General features: G+C 36.5%; 1 protein-coding gene across 1 annotated transcript; it reads left to right on the top strand.

Annotated features, from left to right (window-relative positions):
• The first annotated feature begins 4 nt into the window (after nucleotides 1–4).
• On the top strand, nucleotides 5–13,758 carry LOC100262332 (protein FAR1-RELATED SEQUENCE 9). Its single transcript, XM_010647252.3, has 3 exons — nucleotides 5–895; nucleotides 1,549–3,047; nucleotides 13,403–13,758. The coding sequence occupies exons 2-3, from the start codon at nucleotides 1,566–1,568 to the stop codon at nucleotides 13,568–13,570; spliced, it is 1,650 nt and encodes a 549-aa protein (XP_010645554.1). The 5' UTR covers nucleotides 5–895; nucleotides 1,549–1,565; the 3' UTR covers nucleotides 13,571–13,758.
• The last annotated feature ends 452 nt before the right edge of the window (nucleotides 13,759–14,210 follow it).

Genomic DNA, 14,210 nt, shown 5'->3' with positions numbered 1-14,210 from the left:
TCTGCCACTTGATCGTCTGATCAGTGAGAGATCACATTCAACGAAGGTTCTATAGAAGGAATAAGAGGAGACCTTGGACTTTATTAAATTTCCTTTTACTCCTATCAATAGATGTCAAGTCTAGGAAGGAAAGAGCATGCAAGTAAAGATTTGTAAATTATGCAACATTTTGTTCAATCTCTTTGATTTTATCCTCAAACCCTTTATTCAGTATTATAAAATATTATTATTTTATCTTTTATTATTATTTTCAGTATAAAATATTGTTTATTTTGCCTATTTGGTGTATGGGCTTCTTTTCAAATTATTTTTTATGTAACTGTTTTTCACCATAAATTATAACAATTAGTAATAATTGAATTGTTTTCTAGAAATAAAATAAAATAAAATAATTATGATCAAAATTAAAATTTACTTTTATTCAAATTTTGGTTTCTTCTATGTATAGATGATATTATGATTCATTTTTATTTTATTTTTCAAAAAAAATTTGGGTGTCGAAAAATGGTCATAATAAATAATAATTTAAACATGTTGAAAATCCTTTCTCTTCAAAAGGGAAGTTTATTTTATTTTTTATTTTTTTAGGTCTAATCTAAAAAAGAAGAAATTTTTTTTTTTTGGGCTGTTGTGAATAAAATAATTTAACAAAAATTATTTCATGTAGGGTTAGATTTTGGTGAAACAAACCAAGAATGGTATTGAATTTTAGAGAAGAGTGGAGGAAGGAAAATGTAGAATTTTGAAAACCCAAAACAGGGTATTATACAGTGAAGCTTGGTTCTGGGTGTGTGATTGGAAGTGGAGAAGTATAGGAAGAAGAAGAGGAGAGGCAAGGAATTGCCCTTTACTACTCCGGTCTACGAGCTCTTTCATTTCATATTCAGTCTTCGAGGTTAGGTTTTTTTTTTTCTTTTTCTTCAAAACAAACTAGCCCTTTTCAGTTTCCCATTTTTTGATTCTTGGGTAGGAATATTTCTGTGTTTTTGTGTAGTTTCTCATTCTTTGATTTCTGGGTAGGAATATTTTTTGTGTTTGTGTTCTTGTGTTTTGATGATTGATGGTAATGATGACGGGTTCTGGATCAACTCCAGCTCCTTCATGCCATTTGTTATAATGGGAAATTTTCTAGGGTTGCACGGTAGCACCCAGATGGTTGGTTACCCATCAAGCCTCCCCTTTGGATTTGGGTTCGATTATGTAAACATCTTATCATGCTCTTCTCGGTTCCTGCCTGTATCATCAGACCATGTATGGTAGCCAATCCTTCATCTTAAAGTGATAGTTGTTTTGTTAACTTGACATTGATAATGCTGGGCATATACTAAGATTGCCATGTTGTTAATAATTTAGCTACTTTTTTCCCCCTCTGAGAAAGAGCACAATTACTTGTCCAAATGGATAGTCTGCATTGCACCTAAAAATATGGGTGTATTTGGTCGGGTGATGAGTCCTGATTCAAGTGGGTCATGATAGTGTTATCCAATGACTTCTTGGGATTCACTATTTTGTTTTCCTATTTTTTATTTTCTCTCATTTTCTCTACAGTTGATTGTGAGATTCACATGAGTGCCAGCAGGCAGAGGACCCTCAGTGGAGGGGGTCAGATTGTGTTGGACTATTTGAAGCGAATGCAGGCGGAAAATCCTTCTTTCTATTATGCAGTTCAAGGTGATAATGATCATTCTGCTGGAAATATATTTTGGGCTGATGCAACTTCCAGGATGAACTATAACTATTTTGGAGATGCAGTTACCTTTGACACAACATGCAGAACAAACCGATACAGGGTACCATTGACTGCATTCACAGGGCTGAATCATCATGGCCAGCCAGTTTTGTTTGGCTGTGCATTACTTTTCAATGAATCTGAATCCTCATTTGTTTGGTTGTTCCAATCTTGGCTTAATGCAATGTCTGGACGTGCCCCCGTCTCAATCACCACCGACCCAGACCGGTTCATACAGGTGGCTGTTTCTCAAGTGCTTCCTGAGACCCGTCATCGCTTCTCTAAGTGGGGGATCTTTAGAGAAACACAAGAGAAATTGGCTCACATTTATCAATCGCATCCTACATTTGAACCAGAGTTTCAGAAATGCATTAATGAGACTGAGACAATCGATGAGTTTGAGTCATGTTGGGAATCGCTCCTGGAAAGATACTACCTTATGGATAATGAATGGCTTCAGTCAATGTACAATGCTCGCCAGCAGTGGGTACCAGTCTACATGCGAGATACCTTTTTTGGGGAGATGCATGCAAACAAAGGAAATGAGGGTATGAGCTCATTCTTTGATGGGTATGTGAATGCGGCAACCACCATTCAGATGTTGATCAAACAATATGAGAAAGCTGTAGCAAGTTGGCATGAAAAGGAATTAAAGGCTGATTATGATACGAGCAACACTACTCCAGTTCTGAAGACACCATCTCCTATGGAAAAACAAGCTGCAAACCTTTACACAAGGAAAATATTCATAAAATTCCAAGCAGAATTGGTTGAGACCCTTGCTAATCCTGCAACTAAAATTGATGATTCTGGAACTGTCACCACATATCGAGTTTCCAAATTTGGGGATGATCACAAGGCACACTCTGTTAGGTTCAATGCTTTCGAGATGAAGGCTAGTTGTAGCTGTCAAATGTTTGAATTTTCAGGTATTATTTGTAGGCACATTTTGGCAGTTTTCAGAGCAAAAAATGTTCTTACGCTTCCTTCTCAATATATTTTGAAACGATGGACAAGAAATGCCAAGAGTGGAGCTGTGTTGGATGAACAAGCTTCTGAATTGCCAAGCAATTCTAGGGAGTCTTTAACTGTTCGTTATAACAGTCTACGTCAGGAAGCAATCAAATATGTAGAAGAAGGGGCAAAATCCATACATGTTTATAATGTGGCAATGGATGCTTTACAAGAGGCTGTTAGAAAGGTTGCTGCTGCAAAAAATAAAGGTCCTGGAGCTGCACAAGGTGGCACACTGGCAAATGGAGGCAATCAAGAGATGTGTGCCAGAGAAGAAAATAGAACAGCGCCGTATCAATCTGTGGTTAGTTTTTCCTTTCTCCTTCAAACATGGATCTTACATTATTTTGTTCTTTGGTGCTACGACTGCTGCTTCATTTCCAAAAAAAAAAAAAAAAAGTCATTTTTTCTGGAACTTCAATGCCCCTCCTTATGGCATTTCTATGATTGAATATTTTTTCACACTTGCTTCAGTTCATTTACAATTGGTCACGAAATCATAATTTTACTAGAATATCAATGTGGAACTATTTTCCTTACAAATATTAATATCTACCTTGTACATGTACATGCTTTTATTAGTACTTCTTCTTGTACAGTGGAGGAGTATAGTCTTTCTTTGATCAGGTTTTGTACTTTGTGGGAATCATTCTTCTCCTCAACTCTACTATTATCAATATATATTTTGTTTGTGATAAAAAATAAATGAATAAATAAATAAATATCTACCTATTATCGCATCTATGCTTCTTACTGCAAATGGTGACAGGTGATTGATGTTAGAAAGAATCAGTTCCAGAATGTTCTAGGATCTTGCTGGTATAAGTTTAGAGTTGGTTGTAAGGTTCTAGGTTTATAAGATGGGCATATGGATTTAAAGAAGAAAGAGTATAGAGTATAGATGTGGATTGAGACACTCATTAATCAGGACAATTCTTGTCTGTTGGATATCCAATCTAGGCGATTGAAGCTTTTTTTTTCTGATAAGGATAACATTACTCAAAATATGGAAAGGGACACAAACCTAGTAAATGCAAAGACCCAAGGAAGAAAAGGTGGATTGGAGTTCATATTCATTAATTGAAATGAAGGAACACCACCATTATTCAATTCAAAGCACAGTAACAAGATAAGGGAAATTGGGATGTTCCCAAAAGAAGTAAGTGTGCAAGTTGTAACAAGTTGTAAAAACCGAGCCAAAAATTCTTAATGTTGACAATGGTCACTAATTTGGTACAATTAGTCATAACATATTAACATTTTATGATTATTATTAGTGTGGGAACTTGTATCTAGAAGAGAAGTTTCCTTTTTTTTCCTCTTTTGGGTGCGATTATAGTGGATAAGGAAGGACAAATAAGTGATAATATGTCGAGGGAGGGAGAGATGACATGGAACATTACTACTATTAGATATTTTTATAAGTAGGCGTTAGAAAGTGTTAGTTTTTTGATGGAGATGAATCTCCCAAATCTATTCAAGAAAATGAAGAAAAGGAAGAAAATGGAATGAAAAGAAATATTTGCTTATTTAAGTTATTTAGTTTCAAGTTTAGTAGTATTAGTTGGGTATTTGAGTCTTATTTATAATTTTCAAAGTTTCTACTTAAATCATTTTTATTAGGAACACTTATATCAAAAAGTTTATATAAAGTTTTCAAGTTTTTAATTCTTTAAAAAAAAAATATCTGTTTTATTTTTAATTTCTTACCTTGTGTCTTTAAAAATTACTTTAAAAAATTTTTAAATTTGAGGTTGTAAAAATTTTGAATACCTCAATTTTTTTAAAAAGTTTTTAAAAACCATTACCTTTTGCAATGTAAACCTCCAAGAGCTCGTATATTTTATATAAAAGTTATTATTATTTTTACTTTTAAAAACAAAAAATGGAAAGTGTATTTAAATGGACTCTTAAATAGTTGAAATTTGTTGATATTGCATAGATGTATCATGTGAAAGAAAGTGCCTGAGTGAGGGGATAATCATTTTGTTTGTTGTATAATCATTTTAAACCTTTGGGCTTTAACGATCTCTTTTTCCTTTTGGGAGCTGACCTTGGTTGACGAATTGCTTCAAATCCTAAGGAGTCAAAGAATTACCTTGGAGGAGGACTTGGCCTTATGGAAGGGGGGAAAAATGGGAAGTTTGACGTCAAGGAAGCGTATGGGCTGTTGACCAGCCATAGTACCCCTTTGTTTCCCAAAAAGGGCATTTGGGTGGAGAACGTTCCTTCCAAGCTAGCGTTTTTTGCGTGGGAAGCTACTTGGGGGAGGGTTCTTACTATGGATAGGCTTCAAAAGAGAGGATGGCAGATTCCTAATCGGTGTTATTTATGTGGTAGTGATGAGGAAAGTGTTAATCATCTTCTTATTCATTGTACAGTGGCTAGTGTGTTGTGGGGGATGGTTCTTAGTCTGTTTGGAGCCTAGTGGGTCTTTCCAGAAACTGTAAAGGAGGCGGTTATCAGCTGGAAGGGTTCTTTTGTGGGTAAAAGAGGAAGAAAATTTGGAGATCCATACCGTTATTTATTTTTTGGACGGTGTGGAAGGAAAAGAATAGATTAGCATTAAGGGGGGGGGGGGGGGGGAGTTAGCTATACAGAAAGTAAAGTATTCTTTTGTTTGTAATATGTGGGGGTGGGCAAAATTGTATAATGGTGCGGAGCTCGTTCCCTTATAGGTTTCCTGGAGTAGATAGCCTCCAGTTAAGGGTTGATGGGTTTTTGTTGTTTTTTGATCTTTTTGTTGTGAGGCCTTCGTTGCCTCGTATACTCCCTGTATGCTATGCGGCGCTTTGCCTTTTGCTAATATATGTGTGTTTACTTATCGAAAAAAAAAAAAAAAAAAAAAACGATCTCTTTTTCCTTCCTTTTTCTCTAAGGTGATCTCCTTGTTTTAAATTACCAAAAGCTTTGTGGTTTGAGCTACAAATAAGTGAATTGGGTGTGGAGGGCAGTGCCTTGTTCAATTTTTATGTATCCTTTTATTTATTTATAGAAACGAGGGAATTCGTTGCAACGAACTTGGTACAAACAGTGAAGAATGAGAAACCCTTTCAAGATTTATAAAAAGCTTATCAAAATTGAAGAATATATTTATACCTTTAAATGTTAACAAAACAAATTGGACATTTTAGAAATGAAACCAAATCAAAGTGCAACTAAAGCTTGAAAGAGGATTTTCCAAGCTTGTACTTGTTAGCCTCCTCTAGAGAAGCTTGGGTTGCCCAGTTGTGGGATGGGATAGGGCAAGTGGGTCATTGGAAACTTCACAAGACACAACAATGATTGGGAAATGAGAGAGGTGGAAACTCTGTTTAGAAGATTAAATGGACAAGTGCTTAGAAGGGATGATGAGGATGTCATGAATTGGTGGATATCAAAGAAAGGCCTCTTTACTGTCAAGTCCTTTTACTCCTCCCTAGCTCCTTACAATGCTAGATAGTTCCCTTCAAGCATTGTTTGGAATCCTTGAGTACCAAAGAAGGTTAGCTTTTTTGCTTGGGAAGCTTTTTGGGGAAGAATTCTAACTATGGATCAACTAAAAAGGAGGGGTTGGTTTTTACCAAGTAGGTGCTTTCTATGTAAAGCTGAAGAGGGATCAGCAAACCATTTACTTCTTCACTGTCCCAAGGCAACCATGATTTGGCAGCTCATTTTTGCTCTTTTTGGTGTTCAGTGGGTCATGTCCTTTTCTATCAAGGACTCCTTACTTAGTTTGCATGTTCTTTTGTTGGGAAGAAAAGGAAAAAAGCATGGAATGCAGCCCTATTGTGTTTATTCTGGACCTTATGGATGAAGAGAAGTGGAAGAGCTTTTGAAGACACCGAACTAATAGACCAAGCTATTTTACAGTCCTAGTCCTTTTTGTACATGTTTTGGATTTGGTCAGAGTCAATGTAGGCTCTAGTTCATGGTCTTTACTTGATTTCATTGATTGGTTAGGGTGTAAGTAAGGTGGTGCTTTTTGTGTTTTCTTTCTCTTTTTTGACTTTTTAGCCTTGTAAGTAAGGTGGTACTTCTTTTGGCTTTCTTAATACGATTACTTTTACTTATAAAAAAAAAAAAAAAAATTGCAACTGAAGACCATGCTACATATCTATCTATAGGGTAAAAATTCCCCAACAAAGGATACTAAGTGTTTAACCCTTCACTTAGCTAAATGATTTGCGTTTTGATCAACAACATGGGAACCCTAAGGGGGAAAATTTTCAAGTTGTTCACAACAGTAGCAATTTGATGGATCCCCATATCAAATTTTCATGGACTTGTTTCCTCTTGGACACCCGGTAAATGACAATACTGGAGTCTCCCTTAATCCATAAGTCAAATTCTGATAGCTTTATCCTATAATAAACTTTCTAAAAGAGCTTGAATCTCTGCCTCAATAGTTACACCCTCTCTCATTGGCTTGGAAAATTAAGCACTGTACCACAATGATCTCTAAACACTCCTCCCACCTCGTGTTATCTTGGGTTACCCAATGCATAACCATTAAAAGTAAATTTTATATGGCTCATTAGAGGTGGAAACCACTTAGGTTGGGTCTCCTTCCTTAACTTCTTGGATCTACATATGTGATTCTCAAATGCATCTATGACGGTGGTACATATGGAAGTAGGAAATAAACCGTGTCAAAGAACCTCCATAGATGTCCTTGTCCTCAAAAATCTTTTTAGTTATCTCTTGCCAAATAGTGCAAATCACTATGAGCTACATCACATTAAGAATGTACTCATCATCTCTGTCACACTTGTAGCCCTGTGGGAGGATCTGTCAATCCCAGCAAGTCAAAACTGCTTCAACCTGTCCCAAAGTTTGTGAGTGCTGTAAAAAGAAAGATGACCAACTGTTTTTCTGCTAGCCAAGCACATGATACAATGATCAGGACAATGAGCTTTGAAAGACTTCCACTTTTGAAGCATGTTACCGATATTAACTCTTTTATTAGCCACAAACCATGCGAATGGCTATAACCATGGAAGGGGATTTTAAATTCAAAATGAAATTGACTGGAAGGAAAAGGATAAATTAACTGAACAGACAGAGTTCTGCAAAAAGAATTGGCTCAGAAAATGCCTAAGGTAGTCATAGGTCCAACTTTCATATCTAGAAAAATAGGTAAAATATATACATGGAGTGCTAAGGACATGAGACATGCTAGCTAAAAGTTATAACAAAAATTGAAATTCCATGAAGGACAGAAGGCAGAGTTTTAGATAGAAGAAATAAAAGAATCTCTCGTTCTCACAATTCTGATGAAATTTGGAAATTAAACAATAAGAACTTGCTTGTCTCACCAAATATCTTCCCAAAAATAGATTTTTGAGCCATCTGAATAGAGAAAAGAGACAGATGAGAAAAATTAGGGAAAAATAGCTTTCTCAGGGAATCAATTGGATCACTTGGCAACAATTTTGGCATCCCACCTATTGGGCTATGACCCATATGTTACTCAAAATAACCTTATATAATAAAACACTATTTTCTCTTGAGAATCTCCACCACCACTTCCCTTATAAAGTTCTATTTTGGAAGGCAATCCTTCCTATACCTAAATTCCCTTCTCTCTTTGGTAGGCAAACTTAGTCCTAAAGGTTCTCAGAGAAAAATGAATAATCTCACTTAATACCTTGTGCATGTTAAGGGGATGCACATTAGCTATGATGTTGTAGGGGCTAGTTACCAAACTAGTTGGTCTAGAATTTGACTCCTTGTAGGCATCATAGCAATGATTGTGACACTAACACCTTTTTTTTCATGATCCTACATCATAGAATTCCAAAAAGACTTTCAGTGGATCCTCCTTATTAGTGTTCCAAACAATCTTGGTACAAAGCTGTGGTGAAGCCATCAGGATTGGGAATGTTTGCCTTATCCATCTGTAAAATTGCTTCATAGACTCTTCCATGAAGGGTTATTCTAACCACCTAGCACTCAGTACAAAGATTCTAGACCGATCCTTCCAACCTCTAAGGGCACTCCCTAGGCCTACTATAAAGTTGCATAAAGAAACTCAAGATCTCTTCAAAGATATTGTTTTGTTTATCAAGCACCAATGCTTCCTTATTCTCCAAAAACTTGATATACTTCTTCATTCTTCTTGAATTTGCTGCCCTGTGGAAATATTTAGAATTGCAGTTCCCTTCCTTAGCCTATTTAGGTCTTGGGACTCCACTTTATGGTTGTTGCTCTTTGGTAAGAGAGGAAGTATAGAATTTTTTAAGATGTCGGGTCCAAATTATGAAATTGAAGCATATTGTACCAAGAGGATTATTTATTTAAAGGGTGTGATGTTGTTTGGGAGAATCCATTCTTTGTTGAATTTTTGTTTGCCCTCAAATTTAAAATTTCCTTTCCTTTTGTACTTAGACTAAGCACATGGGAATTTTTTGTCCTATCCCTTTTCCTTGTTCTGATAAAATATTTGTAAATGAAAAATGTGACCATGAAGACATTTCCCATCATCTTAAGGTATAACTATTTAATAGCTTGGTACAACTCTTAAGTAAGACTCATGTGAAATGAGTATACTTCACATGGGATGACCTATAATAAAAAGACTAATATGCATCTATTTACTGTATGAATGTGTTTGAAAGTTTTTAACAACAAAAAGATGAATGTAACTTTACAAATGCAAGAGAATCTATAAATGTTTAGGTCCAATAAAAATTGATCATATATATATATATATATATATTTTAATAGTCAAGAGAGTAATAGTTTACAGAGCCAAAAAAAGGCTACATAGGGTAGACAGGAGGTATTCAAGTGCGCTCTAAAGCAAAAAACAAGAAGACACTCCCCTTACTAGCAGTCTAAGTAATTGATGAAATCAATCATAGACAAGGACTCAACCCTTAAACCTCCTTTGATCCATTCTAAAAAGTTACACAAAAAATAGAACTTTAACGATAGCTCAAATTTTCAAAAACCTTTTTATTTCTCTTTCCAAATAGTTCAGAACAAACGAAGAGGAACGACATTCCACACCTTCTTTCTGCTATTTCCAATGAAACGACCTTGCTAACTTATAAGCATTGTTTTAACTAAGGAATCCAACACCCCAACAACTCCAAACAAGGTGAAGACCAACTACCATAGCAAACTTGCCTTTAAGCAATAAAAAAGGATCTGATTGCAAGATTCCTCCTTGCCTTTGCACATAAAACATCTGTTCACCAACGTTCATCCTCTCCTCTTCAAGTTGTTCATAGTTAGAAACCTTTTCCAAGTTGCTTCCTAAACAAAAAGCTCACTTTTACTAGAGCCTAGAAATTCCAAATAAATGTTGTTAGGAAAGAATCCGAATCATCTCATAATATAAAGATTTAACTAAAAACTTGTCTCTCTTCGAAGATTATATGGAATTCTTGTATGCAACCTAAATTAAGTTTCTTTGCTTGGGAGGTTGTGTGGGGAAAAGTCCTAACCTTGGACCGAATTCAGAAGAGGGGTTGGGCTTTAGCTAATAAATGTTTTTTTTGCCAAACGTTTGAGGAGTCTATTGATCACCTCCTTCTCCATTGTGAAAAGACAAGGGAAGTGTGGATGTTGCTCTTTTCATTGTTTGGAGTGTCTTGGGTGTTTCCCTCTTCGGGAAACCCTCTTAGGGTGAAAGGGGTCCTTTGTGGGTAAAAAGCGTGAGGCTATGTGGCAAGCAGGTCCATTATGTTTGTTTTGGTCCGTTTGGACGGCAAGGAGTAAAATTGCATTTGAAGATAGTGTGTTGTCCATCCAAAGGCTGAAAGCCTCTTTTGTGTATTTACTGTGGTCGGAAACCAAATTGTTTATAAAAGGTGGTCCTTCGACCTTAATAGATTTTATTGATTGGGTGGGTTCTCGGTGAGAGAGAAGGTTTTTGGTTTTCTTGTTGTTTTGGGTCCAGTTGTTAGGGGGTGAGTGTCTCTATACTGTACATCTTTGGGTCGCTATTTTAGCGCCTCTTCATAATATATTTCTTTTGCTTATTTATCAAAAGAAACTCAAAACTTGCCTCCCTTAGTGGCCATCCACATTGCCTTGTTATCTACCTCCGTGGTCATTGATTTACCTTGCAAACACAAAAGAAGAGCTTCAATACAATCAAATTCCAAGTCTTGGAAATTCCTGAAGAAATAAGGGTTTCAAAAACCCCCACTATTAGCCTGCTCCTAAGCATCACAAATCCAAGCATCCTTTGAGATGGCATAGTGAACAAAGATGGGAAAGAGGTCCTCAAAGGGATGTCCTCATACCAAATGTCCTTCGAAAATATAACCCTTCTTTCATTGCCCACAAAATAAGAAATCTTACTTTTGAAGGCATCCCACCCTCTCCTTATAGCCTTCCACAATCCCATGCAATAACCCTCTCTTGCCTCCAAAAAGCACCAACCCCCTTTTTCTACCCCGTACTTACCTATGATTACCTGCTTCCGTAAGGACTTCCCTTTTGACGTGAACCTCCAACTCTACTTGCCTAAGAGAGCTTTGTTCAAAATAGGAAGATTCTAAATGCCCAACCCTCCTTCCAACTTTGATCTAATTCACTAAGTGAGGCTTATTTTCAAGAGACCCTCCTTCCTACGAAAGTCCCTTTGAATTTTTTTTCTAATATATGATACCCCTTTTGGAATAACAAAAAGATCCATGAAATAAATGGGTAGGCTTGACAAGATGCTTTTGATAAGAGTCAACCACATCGAACCTTAAACCCTCCCCCCTACACCCCAGCCCCTTTCCTTGGACAGGTATTGTCTCTTCCACCTTGCAAGCCTTCTCTGCACCTCTCTTCTACCAAGTCCCAAACTATCATCAATTTAAAGACCACACTTAAAGGAAGGCCAAGATACTTGGAAGGTAGTGACCCCACCCTACACCCCAGAATGTCCACCAACTCGTCCAGAATAGGAGCCTTTCCTACTAAGATTAACTTACTTTTTCTAAGTTAATCTTTAGCCTTGAAATTACTTCAAACCACATCAAAATCCAATGAAGATGCAATATGTGATCCTTGCAAGCTTTTATCAAAAAATCAGTGTATGATCTGCAAACAAAAGGTGAGATACCTCCACTCCCTTGTTGCCTTTGCCTTCCACATTAAAGCTTGAAATAAACCCCCTTCTCCTTAGCTATGTTAAGAAGAAAGCTACGAGCCTCCATAGCCAAAACAAAGAAATAAGGAGACAAAGGATCTTCTTGCCTTAACTCTCTAAAGCTATGAAAAAAGCCAGTTGGGGTCGCATTGATCAGAATTGAAAATTTAGCTGTAGAAATACACCAATTAATCCACACAATTCACTTATGCCCAAAACCCATCTTATCCAGTATTGCCTAGCCCTATTTTTCTAATTGTAAAAATATGAAGTTTATTCATTTAAATTCATAACATAGAAATTTTCTTTTAAATATGAAATCACAATTTTAAGAATGATCCATTCAGTCGTATAACAAAATTGGCTCTGTTTATATGTTCAATAACATATTAATTTTAATAATGAAAAAAAAGGAGTTGTCCATTTTTTTTGGCTTGTATTTATACAAAGCATGTCAGAGTTGAGAATGTAGATATTACTGTCGATAACCTGCCTAAGCACCTTTTTAGCGATCTTGATACCATCCCCACTAGGTTTCCCTGTATCAACTTAACTGTATGGGGTTCTTATATGGCATCTAAGGGTGGGCATTTTTCTAAGATACATGGGATCTGATTTTGGGTAAGATTCTCACCTTAGATCAATCGAGAACTAGGGGTTTTTATCTTGTTAACTGATGATGCTTATGCAAAAAGGATAAGGAATCAATTTATCATATTCTGTTTCTCCATCAGGTGGTCTCCAGTGTCCACTTTGTTTGGATTTTCTTGGGTTCAATAGAGGGTTCCCTGTTGCTTGTGTATCATTATGGTCCCTGGATGGTATTAGGAAAGTGAGTTTATATATTGGTATTATGGATAGAGCAGGGGGTCGAGGGGGCTGACTTTGTATTATTCTGCTTTTTCTTTTCCCTTTTCTTTTTGATTCTTTTGTAACAGCCTGTTTGGGTGGTGCTCCATACACTGTGTAGTGGGATTCTCCCCTTTCTGGGGCATTAAACAGAGATCCTGACTAGTTAATTGCCGCCAAAAATTAATTATCAAAAGGAGACATTGAAATTTTATTTTCTCCATAAACTCAGTAAACCAACCCTTTTACATGAGCTTAATTTTTAACTCTTGGATTTATAATTGTGAACTACCAAATGACAAAAAAAAAAAAAGGGGGGTGAAAGAAAGAAGTAGAAGACCAGAAAACACCTGGAGCTTCAAATTCCATTGGCATTTTTCTTTGTTCCTCTATAAAAACAAACATATCTGGGGTTTCAACTGCACCATTTCAAAATTCAAACCATGCTTAAGACTAGCCACCTAAGCTAAAGTGCATATGTAATTTTATAATCCATTACAATTTTAGTTTCCTCTTGGTTGCTTACTTTGTGCATCATGCTAGATGAGTGTATGTGTATTATTTTCTTATTAGAAGAAAAGGAAAATGAGAAAATAATTGACATACTGGTCTACTAGAAATATTTTGGTTGTAACCATAGAAGAAGATGATTATGATCAGTGCATTCTGGTACTAGTGCTTGCGTTCCCATTATGATCATGGCTAAGACTCACAGCGCTCCATTTCCTTTGCAGGATGAGAAGGAAAAGAAAATTCGTGACTTGGCTTCTGAGTTGGAGAGTACTAATCAACGATGTGAAGTATATCGAGCTAACCTACTTGCAGTTTTGAAAGATATGGAGGACCAGAAGTTAAAGCTCTCAGTAAAAGTTCAGAATGCAAGGCTTAGTTTGAAGGAGTGATTGTGAATTGCTGTAGTAACATTTTCATTTTGCAATCATGATAGTAAAAAGTGAGTTTAGAGTGCAGATTGAACCATGGCTGTTGCTGGGGCTGTTTTGATGCTTTTGGTAGGTTTATGGGGGTGGATTTGTGAAAAGAATGTATGAAATGTATGTTTGATTATGTAGGTACTAAGATATTGACCAAATGCCAGTCTCCACATATTTATTGATGACAAACCTAAATGATTCTGTGTGAGCTCCCTGGGGAAAGATGGTTGGGAGCCACCAGTTATAGGAACCCTTCTGATAGATCATATGTTTGATAAAATGGCAGCCACTGTTGCATGTTTCATGTAAACCAAGCTTATTCTCAAGGCTGAGAACATACCACCCCTCGTCAAAATACCAACAGGGCATTGGGCGTTCCAAAGACTGTCCCAGAATTTGAAACATTGCTTCAAAATGGATGACCCTTTTAAGAATCTGAATCAGTGCTTCTGAGTCCACAGCACAAGCAAAATGTTATACTGCTAGAGGCCTTATTGAATCAGGACAAGGGTCATTACAAATACAGGAGCCTTAGCAAAAGCATCAATCATGACCGAGAAAAAAAGACTCTTTGGAAGAACCTCCAACAGATGGGGTCAGGTAATGGTGA

Source organism: Vitis vinifera, chromosome 3, assembly GCF_030704535.1.
Source record: "Vitis vinifera cultivar Pinot Noir 40024 chromosome 3, ASM3070453v1".
Lineage (NCBI taxonomy): Eukaryota > Viridiplantae > Streptophyta > Magnoliopsida > Vitales > Vitaceae > Vitis > Vitis vinifera.
This window is presented reverse-complemented; position numbering and strand designations above follow the sequence as displayed.